This window comes from Fistularia commersonii, chromosome 10, assembly GCF_037954325.1.
Source record: "Fistularia commersonii isolate RoL2024-O1a breed Wild chromosome 10, RoL_Fcom_v1.0, whole genome shotgun sequence".
NCBI classification, from domain to species: domain Eukaryota; kingdom Metazoa; phylum Chordata; class Actinopteri; order Syngnathiformes; family Fistulariidae; genus Fistularia; species Fistularia commersonii.
Window position 1 is genome coordinate 15,328,842 of NC_141293.1, and position 20,529 is coordinate 15,349,370.

The following is a 20,529-nucleotide window of genomic DNA, read 5'->3' on the forward strand; positions in this document are numbered from 1 at the left end:
TTTATTAAGACAGACATCTCTTGATTCTGGAAAGCATTGATGCATCAATCAAATAGTTAACTGTCTGTGATTTGCTTTCCAAATCCTTTAAATTGTGAGAAGAAAGTTACTGTGTGATAATATTTCATTCCAATGCAGTATTGACCATCGCACATATTATTACATCTGTTTACAATTATAAATACAAAAGGGTTGAATCAATGTAATTTCCTTTGGCTCACATCACTTGGCTTTTATTATCACATTAAAATGCCCCGCCGCTTTGCAAAAGCTGCGGGATTCAAATAATGCTTATAACATATTTATAAACTAGTGCTGTGTACCAGTCCCTTGTTTTGGCCCAACCCCAGTAATGTCATTAAGTTATGGTAATGCATAAATATTTCAAGTACGTTTCGTTGATACTGTTAGAGTCTTACTTTGGAAGTGTATGAGCTCAAATGCAGGAACCGTCTTTAAAAAACGATTTTGAATTACATAAAATATCTTGTGGAAACTTATGTACCATTTTATGAATGATATTCCCTTGGATCCATTGAGCTAAATACATATTGTATTCCCTTTGACATTTTTTTTTCTTTTTTTCTCAAATTATACATTGTTTCTGGGTCGCACAGTGGTGCAGCGGTTAGCACTTCAGTCTCACAGGACCCCTGGTTCGATTCTGACAGGGGACCTTTCTGCGTGGAGTTTGCGTGGGTGTGTTTCCTCCGGACAAAAAACATATAAAAACATGCGATTTAATTGGAAATAATTGGAAAAATGGCCCCGGAAACATGAATGAGTGAATGGTTGTATGTCTAGATATGTGGCTCTCACCTGGTGACACCTGAGGAATAAAATGGATGGATGGATATATATTCTTTCTCACAGGCCTTTACTCTTGTTTAATCTTAACTTTATTGATTATATACAAAATAAGTGTTTATGTTTCCTCACGGCTGCAATGTCACTGTACTGTGCGATTGAATGTAGCCATGTTTGTTTATGTTTTTTGTTTGTTTATACCTTAAGTTCACTTAAGATGAAAAGAAAAGTTCAAACGCAGGAACTGTGAAAAGAAAGAGGGATTAACAACCGCCTCCTCGCACACACACTCACACACACACACACATACACAGGTATTGGAATAGGACATGGAAGTAATGACGCCCATTCAAATCTGGCCTGTTGTCATATTTGCGTCTCCGTCAGAGTCACGTGACCTCTAATGGCGACAAGATCGCAATTTTTAATTTTTTTAATTGTATTTTTTTTTTTGCAAGGCGCGACCGTGACTCATTCAAAAAAAAAAAACAAAAAAAAAACACGAGCGTAACCGTGCACCGCGATCCGTTCAACACACCCAAATGCAGCGTGATAAAACGTGGGGGGTGGGTGGGAGGGAAACGCGTGAACGCGCCCGGCTTCCGTGTCCCCGTTCCTGCATGCGCGCTCCCGCACACAGACAGGCTTCGGGGATCCCGGGCGGCAGACGAGCGGCAGCGGGGGAGAGAGGAAGATGGAGGTGCGGGTCGGGGAGAGACTCCTGCGGCTGGCCGTGCTGTCCAGCGTCATCTGCCTGGATTCCGTCGTCGGGAAATACGTCAAAGGCATCGTGGACACCAAAGAGGTGAGCGCCGTTTCTTTCCGTTTTCCATTTTTTTTTCCACCCTCCGGTAAACCCGCCGCCACCTGCGACACTGACGGAGTGGAAGAACCGCCTGCGCATCCGCGATCCGCCGCGACGGGAAGGCGCCGCGCCGCCATCCGCTCTCCCGCACGGTTATTTATTATTATTATTTTTTTGCACGGTTGTTTACTGTTGCACATGTGTGCGCGTCCGTGCGCGTGTGACGTTTATTGAATCGAAGGAAATGATCCTCCCTGTGTGTGTGTGTGTGTGTGCGTGTGCGTGTGCGTGTGCGTGTGCGTGTGCGTGTGCGTGTGTGTGTGTGTGTGTGGGCGTGCGCGTTTGCGGGCCCGCGCCGTTACAGGTGTGCGCGTCTGCTGCTGGCCGGTGAGTTTGGAAAAAAACAGCAGAACATAAACGTCCAAACCCAAAGTTACATGGTTCCACCTGTTTTGTTTTTGTTTGTGCGTCAAGTTCGACGTGCGGGTTTTTTCAGGTGTCTCTTCCCGCCTCGGTGCCAAGTAAGTTCACCCGCGGGCCGATGCGTGTCCACTCGTGCGTGTCCTCTTATGCGTGGGGCATCGTCACACTTCCGGGTCTCTTGCAGAAACCGCAATATTTTGCCCCAGCTGACGTGGAGGTAGTTTGATCCAGATGAATTTTTTGCAGGATTGATAAACACCAATTTAAGGAAAAGACCTTTATATCCAATTTCTATTAAAACTTTATATCCTGCAAAAAAGACCCCCCCCCCACTTATGATAAATGGCATTTTTCTAGCCATTTACACAAAAGTTTACTCTGCAGGCAATTAAGAAAACGTTATAAATCATTCAATAGATTTTGCCAAAATTAAGGCCTTCAGTAGCATTAAAAAAAGTGCATTTCATGTCTAGAGGCATTACAATTTAAATACACTTGACAGGAAAAATTATTCCCAATTTATTTTGATTAGGCTATACAAACATTTAATAATTTGGATCGGAATAGCCTGGTGACTTAAAAGTTGAATCTTTTAATTAGCCTACGATGGGTGTTCTAACGGGGCAAAAAGTTACAACACCAGAGCTGAAGCAAAAAGAAAACAAACTTAAGACCTAAGTACTAATAATCATACGCAAAGTTAAATCCATGTGATTCTCTGGTTCTATTGTCACTCAGAAGGTCAGAGGTAAACGTTTGCTACTGTGCAAACTCTAATCCATGTGTAAACGGCTGTCAGTATTATAAATGAATGTATCTGCAGTTGGATATGGGCATTAAAGAGGGCAATATAAAACCTTAAATTAGTTCAGGTGATACCTGCAGAAAAATCCCTCGCTGCGGAGATCCGGACCCGGTATCACCTTGTCGTCCGAGATCTCGCATTAAGGCTAGAAATGTAAATAAAATTAAAAATAAAGAAGGAATACACGCACAGACTGTACATGAACTGAGATGGCGAAGTCACCTGCAGTTGGGACGGAGCGGATGTGGTGGAGGGTGAGTGAACCGAATAAGGGGACGCCCGTTCCTCCGTGACTGTTAATGTCCTTGAACGCATCGCCGGCTTCAACCTGCACCAGTGGCGCTGGCCGGTGGCTCGCTTCCACCGCGAGGTCCAAGAGTGACTCCCGCCTGGAGTGGCAGCTCACTTCCCCTGTGGCACACACACACACACAAGCATACTGCTAGAAATAGCCCTCTGAACGCTCTGATTAGCAGCATTTTTTTCCTAAATGTATTCATTTAGGTTAGATATCTAAAAATTATAATATGATTAAAAAAAATCAGTAAAGTTAAATTTGAATCGGTTGGCTCGTTCCCATTAGTACATTCAGGGATTACTTGGCAACCTAAGCAAAAAATGGTTTAAATGACATCAGGCAGCACACTTGATTTATTGGCAGTTACTGTGTGTATGCATGTGTGTGTGTGTGTGTGTGTTCGTGTACAGTTCAACACATAATCATCTTGTTCATGAATTCCTGCCCCAAGGTCACCCACTAACACACAAATCCCCCTCGTCAGATTCTCCCCGACACTAAACACCCCGAGCAGTCGCCCCCTGAATATATAAAGAAGAGACGGGAGACTTTGGCCGGAGATGGAAATCCAAAAATATGACTGAGTGCACTGGGAAGGGATGGACTGTGGGGGAAAAAAAAAAAGCAGGATCACCGGGGAAACAGACAAGTATAGAAAGTTATCAGAAGGCGTTGATGCAGCACAGCAGGCTGGTCATCGGTGTTATTCTGGATTGGTCGACGTTTACATTTTTCTCAAGTGGCCGATGGCGTGGAGACACTGATAAAATGTCCCGTTGTGGCCTTGCGGTGAATAAGCGGTCGTGGGCAAGGTCACGGTAACGAATTGAGAGCGGAAGATTTTTGGCAGAGAACGGACTTGACTTTTCTCCCCATCAGTAACCAGCCCCGGCGGATCCCTGATAAAACACCAGGAAATTCACGCACAAAGACACACACACGCCTCTCTGCGCTAATGCTAATATGGATGTTTTGCAGTCGGGTGGAATTTAACATTCGCAAAAGTCAAGTCCTTAGTGACTTTTTTTTTAACCGAGAGCTAGACATGACCTCAATCACCCGTATCAGTCGTTCTCAGGATCAATATTTTATGTCCAAAGTCCGATCCGTTTGTTGCCTCGACACTCCCGGACGGACACCGACGTCGTCGGACACTGCTACTCGGTTGACTTAGTTTTGTGATGTCAACATCAATGTTGGATTAGGATACTGTTGACGGTTGATGTTGATTCAGTGCCTGTTTTAGAGTTGGGCGGTAAACCAATCGAAACACTTCCGAACGTGACTTTTTAAACACCGCCGTCCGAAATTTTTTCGACCGTAAATCGTAACACTTCTTTGGTCGTAACGCGCTTTCTCGATGTCAAGTCGTCGTCGTCGAAACCATCGCCCTGCGCGCCGTCTCACACTAGCCAACCGCATCGTGCTTTGGAACCCGGCTTGGCTATGACAAAGTTTAAAAAAAGCCGCTCTAACGTCGCCGAAGTATGAAATGTCTACGACCGTGAAAGAGATAATCGATTAGAACTCTAGCTCACGGCCCAGATTCACCCGATCGATATCCCAAATATTGTAATAGGGTCTCGCAATTGGATGGGTTTCAGAAAGAAGGCTGGAAATAAAAGGAAGGGGCAGGATATGTGTTTGTTTGTTGAAATATACTTAAAACGGGAATGTGTACAGGCTATTTATAAAGTCCAGGTTTTTTAGCATGCGTATCTATCACAAGCAGACTATCTGACACCTGCCACAATATTTTTCATTGGATTGGATTCTGAGCTCCCGCTGATACTAGACGAGGAATTAACAACCTTCACTTCACTGGCATTCATATCAGCTCGGAAAAAAACACTAAATTATGAATTTGACTAATGAAAAATGAAATTGGCTTAGCATGCTTCTGAAATGAGTCCACTGTCTAAACATTGACACAGAGTCGCAAGCGGGTTTTCAAGATAAAGGCGTCCGTCTCACATTTCCGTTGTCGGTCCTCGGTTGTCGAACACACGGTCGGCACATCCGTTCCGATCGGTCGATCGGTCTGAACATCCCTTGTTTTCGGCCTTTTTTTTTAGGGCCAGACCACATGTTGTTTGCAAATCCTCTTATTACAGCTTCACGATTAACAGTCAGCGTTACATATCCGGTATTTAGTACCTCTTACCTGCTGTTATCGGTTAATTAATACCCTCCCGGTGTGTGCACAGTGAAGCATCCTCTTAAATCACCACTTGTTTTTCTCTCACGTTTCTAATCAATAATTTGCAGTAGTACTCCCCGGCCTCCGCTGTCTCGCTTTTGATATTACGAAGAGAACTCCTGGGACGGAAGGGTGTTATTAAGAGTTACGAGACAACGGTCCGGGGAACGGTGGCGCCTCTGTGCCATAATTATCCGAGTGGAATCGATTAACATTTTGCAAACAGCGGATTAATCCATAACTTTAAATTAATTGACAAAATCAAATTGTGACTCAGCTCCCCGGGCACATTTCCAAGCGGGCATGTTTTTGTCGCCGCGCACTTGATGAGCGTTCGGCATACGCAAGCACGCTTCCCGCTTCTAGTTTTCAAGCGATTTAGCGTCAGCGCCGCGATGTAACAGAAGTAAAGGGTTCCGGGATTCAACAAGTAGAGGAAAAGTTTGGAGTATTTATTCACAAAGTAGTCAGATGGAATCTAAGAGGGGAACTCTATATTCATCCAACAAAGCATTTGTCCTTCATAAATGATAAAAGGTATCAATATATCAAACAAAAGCATTTGTTATTTGAACACAAACAGACAGTGGTGTTTTTGTTTCTGAACAAGCCTCAGCATTCTGGTCCTTTTTTCTTCATTTAATTCTCGCCTGTGGTGTTCTCCGTCGGGCACCCTTCCAGCTCCGCCCGTGGCAGCTCATTTTTCATCCTTAGCTCATGATTTTCATTTGTGTGTTTGCAATCTTATCGATACGCGACAAAGATGCAGATGACAATCACGCTTGTCGGCTGCGGGACGAATAACGCGGGTTGCTATTACCGGTTCAGACCTCGTCACGGACATTAATTAAAGTGGAATTACAAGGGAGGGTTCGCCTTGGTGGGATTATCAGGACACGGTGAATTTTATAGATAGCAATGTATAGACTGGCTTTTCCTGCTCCTCATGTTGATTCTCCGCCATTCCTGTTGTTGTCCCACGCGTCGGGGCGGCAAAGAAAAAATAAGGTTGTTTGAATTTTGATAATTTTATTTTCATTAGTCTTCCCCGTGTTTTAATTGGAAAAAGTGTCACATCTGTCTGCCCCTCGGTCTTGCACTTGAATCCGAACGCAGGGTTTATCGCTGCATCAGGCAGGCTAACCCTTCGCTAAAGTGGCCCGCAAACAACGTTCCCTCTAAGCTGCGCAATTGTGCAACTGCTCGCACAATCTCAACGCACAAGAAAACCTATCCAGCTTAGTGAGCGCACTGCTAATGAATTAGATATATAACATTTTTTTCTGTATAATTTTGCTGCGTCACTCAGTGAGTGACAGGTGTCGGACCAATCATAGGATACGATGCAATTAGCCAATCATAGCATTGACAGTAGTTGCGCACGTGCTCTGCCGTACACGCTATATAACAATAATAACAGCGTGGCGGAGTTGAGTGACGCTAATGCTAACATGCTAACCCTTTATCGTGGTGAAACGAGCAGGGAATGTGATACATTTACCCACCAAACCAAAGTAAAAAAGAAATGTTCTTTTAAGTTGGAATGGTTGTCGGAGTATGCGAATGTTCCGGGTGAGATTTTTTCTTTTTCGAGTGCGAAAGGTCTGCTCTGCAAAGCATGCAGCTTAAGTAGTAAGCGAGTTTTATGATGGAAAAATATGGACTAAATGGAAGTTATGATCCCATGTGTGATACTGATGTGTGGCCACAGCGTGCACATCTAATGTTGCTCACGGTGGTCCTCAGTGAGCTCAGCGAGGTTGTCTGTATGCCCAGACATATGAAATATTAGAGGGAACATTGCCGGCAAACAAGCTCAGCGCTATCACTGACTCTGCATTACGGTGGTGTGATAATCGTTGTAAAGTTATTAAAAATGTGTCTCTTACTTGCACCTATAGACTATTTACAGTTTTGGATCTGCGTGTGGAACTCAGCAGCGGAAGGCAACTGTGGCAGACAGGGCGAACATTCAGTCATTTATTATTTGTACCGATCTGTGATGGAGCGAGAGGCGGAGGTTCATCCTGGATGAGTTAATAGCAAGTTTGCATACAGACACACCTTTTTATTCACACGTCCGGCCAATTTAGGCTCTCCATTACCCAACTGTGGGCAAGTAGAAGGAAACCCAAGGAGGAGAACATGGGAATCAAACCAGGGACCTTCTGGCTCAGGGGACGCATTGACTTTTAAAATTTGACAGACGGGCCGGGTCACCACAAGATATGATACATATAAAAAAAAATAAAAAAAAACGCATTTGTTAACAGTACGTATCAGACTCATCTGACATTTGCTTTGACAATAAATCCAGCATGCACAAACGTTTTTTTTTTCCCGTTGTAGTTTCACGACCAGGTCATTCATGTGTGTCAGTACGTCCACCGCAAAGCCAATCTGTGTCATTCAGCTCAGGAAAATTCTCAAGTAGCTCCAAAAATGAAATAATCTTCTATTTGAGCTCCCGCATTCATTGATCCAAACATTCCATCATTCAGATCAAGAATGAATTCTGTACCGATATTTGGCGGGCCGGAATAAAAAGCCCGACGGCCAGATGTGGCCCGCAGGCCATAGTTTGCCCACCTCTGCTCGGCAGAAGTGCTGTCCACTACACCAGGGGTGCTCACACATCTTCAGTAGGCGAGCTACTTCTAAAATGACCATGTCAAAATGATCCACCTACAACAAAAATGCAAAACATTCGTTATATGTGCAATGTATGTTGATGTACCTTGCATAACCGCACAAGCCAATGTTGCACGACACAAAATAATGATGCACTTTTTTTTGTCATTACTGAAGTTCACTCTGATGACTTTTTAACTTTATTAACGATGACGTGACTCAACCGGAACCATGCTTCGGTCGCGGCTTTCGCTATTGAAGTACGTTGTGTGAAAAGTGAACGCTGTCCGTACAACTGGGATTTTAGTTCCTCCACCTTTCTTTTTCACGGAGGGATGTCCGTGTCTTATTTTCCATCAACGGTCCGAAAATGCGGCTCCACATTACCCCTCTTTGGTATTGCAATGGTAGACCGGCAGATGCGGCGAATGCACTTCGAAAATGTCATCGTGAAAAAAGCAGTCCTCCGCCCATTCCGTACGAAAGCGATAGGTTTTTGTCTTCTTACTTGGTCCGGCTCCCCCACTCATATAATACCCTTTCTTAAGTTAAAGAGAAAGAACTAACGGCTAAAAATTGGAGGTAACTTGCCGACTAGCTTGTTAGTTTTGCTGCACTTTCACGCCGTTGTTTGTGCACGTGCACAAACGTGCCCTCAGTGTCAGGAAAAATCAGACGTCATCTGATTGGCCGCCCTGTATATCAATCAGGTGACGGGATGGATGATAGGCTGACGTCTGTGTTTTTTTTTTTTTTATGTCACACCATCTACCAGTATTACCTTTGCGATCGACCAGTAGATTGCGATCGTCGTATCGAGCACCCCTGCACTACACCGTGTAGAGAAAAAGGAAATAACCCAAATAGAACCCCAGTGTCTCCAAACAAATGTGTGGAGGTTTGATTTCACATAATATTCAGGTGACACACCGCAAGCGGAGCATGTCACAGTATTTTTTCTATAATAAAACTGCTTTAGACATGACTCATGCATGATTGTCATCAGTTATTCATTTGTGCTTGCAAAATACCTGCAGGTATTGGTTTAAAGCAATAGAAACCGCTTGAAGGTGAAATAATGGCCTGGAGTAAGTATGAATTACACAAAGCTTTTCCAGACTCGTGGGGTTCAAAAAATTACAGATATGAAAGTGGTAATAAAAGGGGACCTTTTTAAGTGTTTTACTTCTAATACGCCCACAGATAATGTCAAATAGTTCATAGTGAGGGTTGGAATATTATTATTATAATTATTGTTATTATTTTCTGAACCCTTAAGTTAAGTAGCACTGACAATTTCCTCTCTTTCGGCAATTGGTAGCATGAAGTCGGGAGCTGATTAAATATGCGAGAGCTTGATTTTTTGGGTTGTCAAATTATAGATTTTTATTTGAACACCCCCGCTCCCCTGCACCCGTGACAAAAATGAAATAAATAATTACAAATGGCGGCAACCGCATTAATCAAGCTCTCTGGCTCCCAGAAGTTTATGAGCTCAATGAAACCAAGCGGCTCCCGCTGTGTGATGTATTATTTTAATTAACGCTGTGTCTCAAAAAAAAAAAAAAAAAAAAATGAAAGATAGAGAAACGCCACAGAGAAATTTTCATTTTCACACAGTGGCACCAAAAATCCACCCACGCCCGAGTGGGAATCCCGTTGAACGTTGGGATTTCCCGCGCAGAGAATGAGTGCAACAATAAGAGGCGCGGGCGCCGTCCACTCGTCCCTGTGTTTGCTTTTCAAACGCGCCGGCTTGAGCTCGTTCAAATTTCTATGAATTCATTTTTTTTTTTCGTTTCCCATTTCGAGTTCATCTGAGCTGACAGGAGGCATTCGCAGCCGCTCGGAGAGGGGCGGAGCTTCTTTGTGTACGTGTTCGTCGGACCAAGCGTGTGTTTATGTGTTGCGGCCTTGTGGATCCCTCACTAATGAATCATTGAGGAGCCCGGCGGGCCGTGGGTTGACTTGACTAGCTGATTGGTAATTAATTGTTAATGAGGCATAGCAAGAAAACAGGGATTGGGGTAGGTTCGGGGGGGTGGGGGGTAGAAAATATAAAACAGAAAAGGGAGGAAGCGAGAGAAACAAGAAAGATGCTAAGTTGACCAGATACTGCATCAAGGCACTTGATTAATGGGTACACACACACACACACACACAGACACACACACACACACACACACACACACACACACACACACACACACACACACACACACACACACACACGCACGCGCGCGCAGCAGGGGAGAACGAGTGACTGTGCATCACAATGCGCTGGCCTTGGGGTAATAAGAGGACCAAAGAAGGGGGATTGATGTGGATTCCTCATTCACTCTTTTTCCGAAGCTCGGCCTCTTCCAGCACTGCTGCCACGTGACCCGACTGCGCGCGCGTGGGCGCGTGGGCGCGTGCACGCTCACGCTCACGCTCACGCGCACGCATGGCCACACACGAGGCTGTGGGCCGGTGGTGCACCGGTGGAACGGCGCTTACGGGTGAGAGAGTAACGGCGATGCATCAATGATGATTGTTGTATGCTTCGGAAAAACGTGTATAGGTGCATTTGTGTGCATATTTTCATGTTGTTTTTTTTTATATGAAAAAATATAAAGCTTCTGCCCATTTCTTGACAGGAATGTAAATGATTAACTGACAATAGTATGAAAATTCAATTTATTTTATTTTATGCAAATTTGCCATGATTGTTTTTTAGAAGAATTAGAAGCTTATATGTGTAACTTGCCAGTAGTTTAGCATTAAAATATGAGCAAATATACCTATGCTACCACTACTACTACTAATAATGTTGATAACGAAATAATAACAACGATGATGAGAAGGAGGCATAATGAGAAGAACTGTAAAATAAAATAAAATAAAATTGTCATTTAATTTCAGAAAAAAGAAAAACGATACAACCTTAAATCTCACTAAAGCTCAACTATCAATAATAGATCCACAGTTAATGTACAAAACTGTACAAAAATTGTGTTGTGGAAGCGGCACCTTTTTCTGTTTTATATCACGCTATACACACACATATCTGTGTGTTTGTGTGTGTGTTTAATCAGAGAGAGACAGAATTATTCTCAATGGAGTTCTTCTTTAAGGAAGTAGTTTATCTTGAATCGTCAAAAAGATGTCAAAAAACTAATATTTGAGTTGTATGCAGTTTATGTTGCATGCAAGAAGCAGACATATTACTTTACTACATGCAATCCGTGTAGTATGTAATTTTTGCCTTTGTCTTCAGCTGATGGAGCCGGAGCCGTCCATCACTGAACAACATCACGAAGACACGTGAAGCATGAAAAGGAAGAGAATAACACTGAGTGAAGCGCGTCAGATCTCCTTTGTGACGCAGACGGAAAGATATTCAGAGCCTGAGATGATTCGATGCACATCGATCGCTTGTAATTCCGGCGCGAGACAACTGTTAATCTTCAAACTATTAGAATTAACACAACAATACCAGCTTTGAGCAAGCTGAAACCCATAAAATAGTTTGTCTTCCATATCTTCTATAAATATGCTATTAGCTGGAAGAAAAGAAATCCTGATATTTACTGAATCTTATAGATTGATCTGGGTATTAGAGTGTTTTGCATTTGCTCAATAGTTCTGTTTAATAGGGCTGAAAATAAGGAAGAAAAAGATGGTATAGTAAAAATGCATGATTCTTTAAAAACTGGAGACGTGCAGTCGTGACATTAACATCCTGGGTTACTCTGCAGATTTCAGGCTTTCGTTTCGTTTGCCATCATCGTGTGACTTACACTTAGCGCTGCAAAGATGAATCCAATAAAAGACCTCCAGATTTGAAGTGATAGACGTGTCTCGGGCTAAGTATGGCAATCTTACCCACCATCTCCATCCATCCATTATCTACCGCTTATCCTGCACTTCCTGCACTTGGGGTCACGGGGATGCTGGGGTTGACAATTGACCTTCCGTGCATGTTTTTGGACTGTGGGAAGAAACCCAAGAACGTTGGGAGTGCGTGCAAACTCCACGCAGTTAGGAAATGCGTTTTTTTTTTTTTTAATATGTATCGGATCTTGTTCTGTCAATGCGGCCCCTGAGCCAAAAAGTTTGCCCACCCCTGGTCTAGTGAATAATTGGAATTCAAACAACTATCAGTGACAAAATGATTTTTTACAGATTCTAAGTGATTGGTTATTTTTGCCTCTCATCAATTTAGATAATAGGTGTCAAACTCTGGCCCGCGGGCTAAGTTTGGCCTGCACTGTAATTATATTTGGCCCGCAAAGCCGTACCAAAGGACTATTAGAGCTGGCCGGCGACAGTGCATGTATCGCTAATTCTACAAATCCCAGAATTTTCTGCTGGTGTTTTGGCACAAAAATAACAACAGGACCCATAAACGCCCTCTCCACTGTTGACAGTAGTCATAGCGACCTTATGCTAATACTGGCACCCTGCTACTTAGGCAGAAAACAGGATTTTGCATGTGTGCAATATTAAGTTATATATTGTATAGTATTAAGCTATGCTTGTTCCATATTTAGCTTTTAAGCAAAACTTGTTTTGGTCCATATGAAAAGGTTCATTGTTATATCTGGAGGAAGATTTATTTCAATGAATATCAATGTTGGCCCGCGACTTTGTCCCAGTTTTGAATTTTGGTCCACTGTGTATTTGAGTTTGACACCCCTGATTTAGAAATTACACAAGTCATTTACCTTAAATTGGTTAGTTAAAATGGTAAGTAATGATGTATACAGAAAAAGGACCTACAGGCCTGCAGGCTGCCTCTATATGTCAGCACTTTCATTTCTCATACAAGCTGATAAAGATCCGGACTGTATTTCCGAAGTCGTTTGTGAAACATACAGCGCGTGGACGCAGTATTTCCATATCTTATCCGAACCGCACATCACTCGGTCCTGTTGCACGTGGGTTCGATGAGATTGTGCGCCTCTTTCTTCAACACACCCGTGACTAATCGCTATTAAAGAACAACAAAGAAGGGAAAGGATTTTGTTTACGACATCGGAGAAGCGTTAAAGCGCAGGGACGGGGCATAGATTTCCTCCGTCGCTCCGAGAGTGAGAATGAGGAGTGAGCACGTGAGCCGGGGGGAACACAAGGAGGCAAAAGGGTTTGTAGAAGACAACGGGGGAAATACAGGTGTTGTTTGACCGCCGTGACGAGGAGACGGGAGGCAGAGGTGGTATTTCCACAGGGGGCGATGTGGACGGACACGTTTAGGAAGGAGTATATTAGCGTGACAACGGAAGGTAAATACCATTTAGATGATGCGGACATGCAGGGAATACTAAAGAAGGAAGCGAAGACAAAGTGCGCTGATGTAGGGAGATAAAATATGCCCCCCTACTACAGTGGAAAAAGAAACTTCATTTTTTTTGTGTAATTGTGTTAAAAGCACAGATTTTTTTTCTTTTTTTTACTTGTTTTTTTTTTTTTTTTAGAAATATCAGTTGGAAAGGGATTTCGGTCTTTGACGGTTACTTTGGTGTCAAAGTCTTAAAAAAAAAAAAAAAAAAAATTGTATCTCCGAAAGGCACTTTCGGATTAATTGCTCATTATTGCGTCAACTCAGAATCTCCGGATATCACAGCGATTGATCGTGAAGACAAGTTCCGGTTCCCCAAAGATTAGCCGCACTCTTTGTATTTCAAGTAATATGCGCGACTTAACGCATGTTATTTTTTGGACTTTTCCAACTTGCTGGCGAGAATCCATTGCAATGTTTCCCCTTCTGAAGGAATCAGGACGAGCTCTCCTTTTCCTTGTTAAAACTAGCCTGAAGGGCAGTTGTTATAAAGTCTTGATCTCATACCAGACTTAAAGAAAGAGCTTCCCACGTGCCATTATACTGTAATTACCTCTGCTCTGCATTCCGGCTGCACAAAGAGACTCTGTAATTTCTACGCTATGAAATAAAGCACAGCCAGAGCAATGTGGTGTATTCAGCACGCCGTCCTTCATATATCACAGAAAACAAAACCACAGCCATATTTCAGTCCCCACCTGCCAGCTGTAGCCACCGGAGTGGGCCGGGCGATAACTCACGGAAAAACTCTGGAAGTCACTGCGGCCCCCAACCCCGCCCCTCATCCCGATCCGCCTCACCCCAGCACCACCACGCTGTGCTGGAGCAACACTCAAGGCTGTAACCATGACAGCTACCGGCGCAGAGACGAGTCCTGGCCCGGCGGCCGAGTGGGTGGGTGGGTGGGTGCGTCCGGGGAGTCACTGTCATTTAACCTGCCATGCGCTAAAGCCACATCTGTCTATATCCTCCTATTTGCTCACAAGAATGTCACTAAAACAGAGATGCACACACACACACACACACACACACATGCACACACACGTACGCACACACAGGCACACACACAAAGGATCAGTCCCCCTGGTTATTGTCATAGCAACAACAGCATGTCTTAAGTTTGCAGCTGCCATAGAAACATCAAAAGGCCAAGACATTCGTTCACAATGTGCTCACACACACACACACACGCATGCACGCACGCACGCATACACACACACACACACAAACACTTTCATACCTCTGCCTCACAACCGTACTCCAGATTACTTGTTCAAGAACCCAGCAGTAACAGCTCTGAGTGAACAGTGTTCAGGGAAGATAATCAGTTGGACTTCCTTCTAGCTGCAGGAGCCAATTCTTTAAGCCTCAAGTCACACACACACACACACACACACACACACATACACACACACTGTTTACAGTTGATACAATATTAATTTAGCAAAATTTAACTAGAAATTAATTCATCCCAATTAATGATCAACATAACCGAGGCATCTTCCTGTCCCTGCATCTCCTCTCACCGACGCGACAGTGGCATTCAATATTGTAGTTGAGTCCGGTAGCTTTCCCAAATATTATATGATTTCAGAATATTATATATCCTGAAACAGTTGATTCTCTCCTGCAGCTCAAAATGTTAGACATGATTACATCCTAAAAAGTCAACTGTAAAGACCGTATATTACTCTGCGGTATACCAGGGTACCCCGGAAATTACATTTTTGTTTCTCTCACCTCGTTCTTTGTCAACACTGACCGTCGGCGTCGGCTGGTAATGAACGATTTGTTTCACGCTTTTTTAAACCCTTTGTCCTTATCTGAGGACACATTACTGAAAATGTAGATACATGGAAAAGTTAAGATTCTACCGAGCCTCTCAAAAAGCCAGAGGATTAAAGAAGCAATGTTTTTCTGTTAGTTTACATCTATTTTGCCTGTAAAATATCACCATGGAATTAAAAGAACACATCAGGAGGTGTTTAGAACTTGAAACCCACAATTTTAAACTTGCTCATCCTCTAAACAGCCTGTGTTAAATCAGATTTTATATATAAGACAACACAGTTGTCTGATGACACTTAATACCGTATGTAGAGCAGGTCCTTGACCTTAAAGATGATTTACAGAAATCCGGCCGCCCCCTCAGTCGCGAGCACTCTGTGACAGTGACGAGGAAACGTCGCCTTCTCATCGGGCAGAAACCTCGGACAGATCCCGGCTCGATGCATCCTGTCTCAACCGGCTGGGGTAGAAAGAGAGAGCGAAAGAAAGACAGGGATAGAAAGCAAGAACGTGATGGAGACAGAGGAGGGTTGAGGGTTTGGAGGGACTGGCAGACTCTCATAATAACTGCAGCACTAATGGTTTCAGGTTCTGGTGACACGATACAATAATAGCTTTTATATTCCTAAAAAAAACCTTTGGGACTTTAGAGACCAGGATAATATATGGTATAGAAATTTATTTCGCCCATTTTTATTTTTCATTCTGAAAATCGTTTTATTGGAACAAAGTTGCTCTAACCTCTGCGTTACATTCTAATTAGCTGTAAACAGTTGTTTTATATACAATATTAAATCTTTCACTTGTTTTGAGCCCTAATTATACAAGTCATTAGTAAAAGTAGCAATTATAACTTATAAGGGCAAGACAATGCACAAGTTGATTGTATTATCACATTTATATAAATTACAATCTCAATTCATAGCGAGAAGTTCCACTCCAGTGGCCAACTGGGTTCTTTCTGTGCCGACTCTTTATATTGTATAAAATGTAAGTGATGTCTGTTTCCGTAGTCGTAGTTTTTAATTTATAATTTCATAAATTGAAAAACAACTTCCCACTGATGGACTCATAGATAAGAGTTTTTCTGTTCAGCCTTTGTTTTTCTCCTCAGCACATCAAAATCTAGCCTTGGTTTTGCTCTTGAAGTTGTCAGGACAGCCTCAGCTGTTCCATCAGCAAGCGCGGCTATGTTGCTTGTTGCATGTTGCGTGTTGCGTGTTGCGTGTTGCGTTCAGGTTCCCCACGATGGACTTTCCAACAGAAGTGGAACGAGATAACACCAGCGCCTCCCTACCAGCTGTCAGGGGGTCGCAGATGTTGTTTAGGGAAGAATGAAAGTCATCCAGTTTGACGGAGTTGAAATTCGTCGGACGGCAGACCGATCATTTGTCGTTCCCTCGCTTCTTCATCATCGACTGACGTAGGAGACCGAGACCGGCCGAAGTCAATACCCAAATCTTTAGCAATAAGAGAATCGACCGCTGAATCCTCCGCGCTGCTCGCCCAGCAGGTTCCCGGGCTTCTTCCTGCGTCGCATCTGTTTGGGGAAACGTTCACGCGATCTCGTTGTCGTCGGTTGCTTATTGACTAATTTGAACGTCAGTAGATAAATTGCTTTTGTGCCGACGTCTCGAGCGGTAGATTGACTAATAAAAAAGAAACTCGTTGCGTCTGCGAGTTATTGGCGAACCTCGCAGCCGTAGCGTCTGGTTCCTCAGACGACAAGTAGCCCGCGTAGTCAGCATGCTAAGTGTTGTATTCATTTGTATGGCAACAACTTTCCCGACTGGTGAGAGAATCAGCCCTGGCTCACAATCCAGTGAAAGATCATTTTAAAGTCCGCTCTTTGTTGAAGTCCCAACACTCGCTTGTGATTTTCCGCTCTTTTGTCCGCTCTTGTTAGTATGGAGATCAGGTCAAAAAAAAAAGAAGAGGGATTTGAATTTACCAAAACAACTGTTGCACTTGTGTTGCACCTTCCTGTTGCAGAAAAGAAGTGTGATGTAAACTACAGCTTTTAGTTTACATCTAAATTGTTTGTAGGCGTGAATGTGAGAGTGACTGCTTGTACGTCTGTATGTGACAGGATAAACCTCGCTCCTTACCCGATGACGACTGGGTTGATCCAGTGTGCACGAGGAGCTGTAGAGAAGAATTACAAATGAGATATGCGTGTTTAGAAATTACACATTCGGAATCAATCGATTGGCTATCGCAAATCTGTAAATGCCGATCGTGACCTCGACGTCAAAATGAAATAATTCATCGTCGAGTATTTGATTTTTTTGGTTTCTTATGCTTCTTTCGATGGACAATCCAGAGGCTACACTGCCTACAAGCAACCATGGTTGTCCGTTCAGGCTCATCCTTATTATTATGTTTGTGTTGAAATCGGTTCTCTGTTATTTTTATGGGTGAAGCGTGCCAGTTATACTTTTTATTGGTGCTTGACTTTAACCTTTAAAGGTTTGTCCTCTGTGTTACATTTCTATTTATCTGTCTTAGGGGTGTAAAAACCCAACCCTGAAAAAAATGAGCCGAACCGTAGGGAAAAACAGAACAGCCCGCATGTTTTCATTTAAACTGTCAGTGCCGGTCCAGAATCTAGCCATAGGTCATTCCTGTTTTCTGTTTTATCTCACATTCTCTGAGCCGTGACCTCAGAACTCAGATATGTGATGTCAGGCGTTGTGGCGGCGTCAGGTTCTGATTGGCTGTTGACAGATGATATGGTAATCCCATCTTTTGGTAAATAAGAACTGCAACCTATGTCTGAAAGACAAAGAAACAGTTAGTTAGTTGGTTGGATTCGTCGCTGGAAGAGGAAGTTAATCGAGACGGCGTCGAATTGCCCGGGTATTAAACTACAAAGCAGACGCCATATTGGTTTCAGACGATTTCACTGACACTCGACCCTGAGGCAACGGGCGCGTCGCCAGATAATATCAGATTTACAAGCATCACCTGAATGAGGCCTGAAACTCTCGATCCGTATCTGATCACACGGGAGGAAGACGTCCAAAGGAACTTCTTTGGCAGGGACCGTTTCTCTGTATCACATGCGCTCTCGCCGCCGCCGTACGGTTAATTCGGTATCGGCTGCCCTAATGTCTAACGTGCGTCGTCCGTAAACTCCTATATTGCCGCTGCAAAGACGAACAGTTGCTTAACACTATCATGAAAATCGTGGAAAACAAGGTCAGTAGCATGATATTTCCGTTCTTCCAAACGCGGCTCGCTCACGGTTTCCCTTCTCAAGGTATCTCTCTTTGCCCGCCTCCAAAAATTTTGTTTTTCCTTCTCACCTTTTCTGAAATTCCACCCGTGGCATTCATCAAAAGCCCCTTTTGTGTTGTCTTTTCTTGCTCCCTTGCCGTGCCTATGCCCACCCCCGCTTCCTCTTCCACATCCAGCTTGAGTTTGTTTGCTGACAACCTGTTTTTTTTTTTTTTTTTTTTTTTTGGAAACCCGTGTCAGTGCGGAGAATACCAGAACGTCTAGGCAAACCTTGGAAGGCCTACTGAATAATTTGTGCTGTTGACATAAATGCAAAATGGAGCCTGAGGGATTTTTGGTAGCACCTCACAGCCTCGTCGCAAAATGAGTCATAAATTCACAACCCCCACTATAATAAAGGGGTAGGAACTTGAGATAAACTTAAAATAATTAGCAGTGAAAGTCACCACGCAAGTTCATTTAAACCTTAAACTGGGTGCAACGTAGCACCTGACAGCCTTCTAGCCACACCGTCGGCAACAAGTTTTTACGTTTTTTTCCCGATCTCCGTTACAGTTTCGTCTAAAATTTCAAAACAAGCTCTTTCGCCACGAACCGGGTGTTATTTTTCCCACTCGTAAGATCTAAGGGCTCCTTGCAGTGGCATCAATTTCGTGCGGCTCGGAGGAAGAGGGACTGCAGCATCCACCCCCTCTCCGCTGTCTTTGATTCATGCTGATGTTTGCGCTTCCTGCAGGGGGGGCAGCGCCGCCGGCAGGTCCGACTTTTCCCTTATTCAGTGAAATTACATCAACATCAAATAGATGGATTGGGTCAAAATTTCGCACGTGGTTCTAAGATGATAAACAAACGGTCCGAGCTCAAGAGAGGAAAATCGCCCATCGTGCGGCGATGTTACGTCGACGCCGGCAGCTCCACCCTGACGTGCACGTTCGACTTTTTGTACAGATGTCTATCTGTTCCCCTTCCCGCGCGTCAATTATCTACCTATAGCCCCGATCAACTCATGATTGGAAAATGTGACTGACGCCTAATTTCTAAAAGAAAAATGCATTAGCATTCTACAGAGTAGTCAGTAATTAGACGATAATTAGCAAGTAATTACCAAAAAACTTTTGCAGAGATAAGGCTTTCTCCCAGAGACATGTGACGTGATTGACCTAGTAATTATCTCCGGAAAACGAGGCCGCAGATTTACTCGTTGCCGCTTTTGTGTCGATAAATTGACGTTTCTTAAAATGCACGTGGTCAAGCGCGGCAGCGACTTATGAGCAGTGCCAGGAGGGGGCGCCGTCACAGATCGCGGTTGTTCAAAACAAAGCACTCAAAAATGAATAATTCTCCCTTTATTCATCAGTTACTTCAGAGACGATGAGAAAGCTCAATTTTTTCTCTATTTTTGTCTGGGAAAATCTCATTCAGCAAAAAAAAAAAAAAAAAAAAAAAAAGGTGATGTTAGGTTCAAGCAAAAGCAGTGATTTTGGATTTTATATGCCTGTGTTTAGTCTTTAGTGGTGGCTGGTATTTAGCTATGGTTACAATAATTAGGTTATAATAATTTTGTTATAACGCAACATAATAAGGAATTTCTGAATGAGTTTTGACTTCCAACAAAGTGGATAGATATTCAATTTTGTCTATTTCTGTGCTGTTCCAGGTCGCCGACGGGAGTGGGTCAGGTTGTTCATTGTCAATAAAACTCAAGTCTGTTATTTGGCTCACTGGAAAAATTAAACTTATATTCAAAATCCGTTACTGGCCATGAAAATGATCATAGTGGAAATATTGGCCTTTTCAAGTCTAACTTACTCTTTTTGTGTCGCAAAGCTGAATCCAAAGTGGATGCTTTAGAATACATTTTTGCCACATTAACTTATTTGAGAGAATAGCAGTTTTTGTTATACATTTTTATTTGGTAATCTGCTCATTTTCAACATTTCTCTATCTCTCTCTGTTCCAACAGGACTGGGTTTTCCTCACCCGCTTCTGCTTTCTCACCGACTTCGGACGTCTGGACTTTCGGTTCCGTTACCCGAAGGTGGGTGCTCGTGCACGGGCCCATAACGTGCATGACCTCATGTCTGCATTCCTTTTATTATCATATTTGTTGACACAATTTTCAATTGACTCCAGTCTCCTACTTTCAAGTTTCAGTTCTACTCTTCCGTCGCCTGTCACCTCCTCTGCCTTTTTCCTCTCCGCCGCTTCT

At 43.4% G+C, this 20,529-nt stretch overlaps 1 protein-coding gene across 1 annotated transcript in view; it reads left to right on the top strand.

Moving 5' to 3' along the window:
- The first annotated feature begins 1,454 nt into the window (after positions 1-1,454).
- Positions 1,455-20,529, top strand: part of tmem145 (transmembrane protein 145) — a 47,835-nt gene continuing 28,760 nt past the window's right edge. Inside the window, exons 1-2 of the mRNA XM_086154006.1 lie at positions 1,455-1,612; positions 20,284-20,358. Coding sequence (XP_086010132.1) covers positions 1,502-1,612; positions 20,284-20,358 — 186 coding nt within the window. The 5' untranslated portion in view covers positions 1,455-1,501. The remainder of the gene's footprint in view (positions 1,613-20,283; positions 20,359-20,529) is intronic.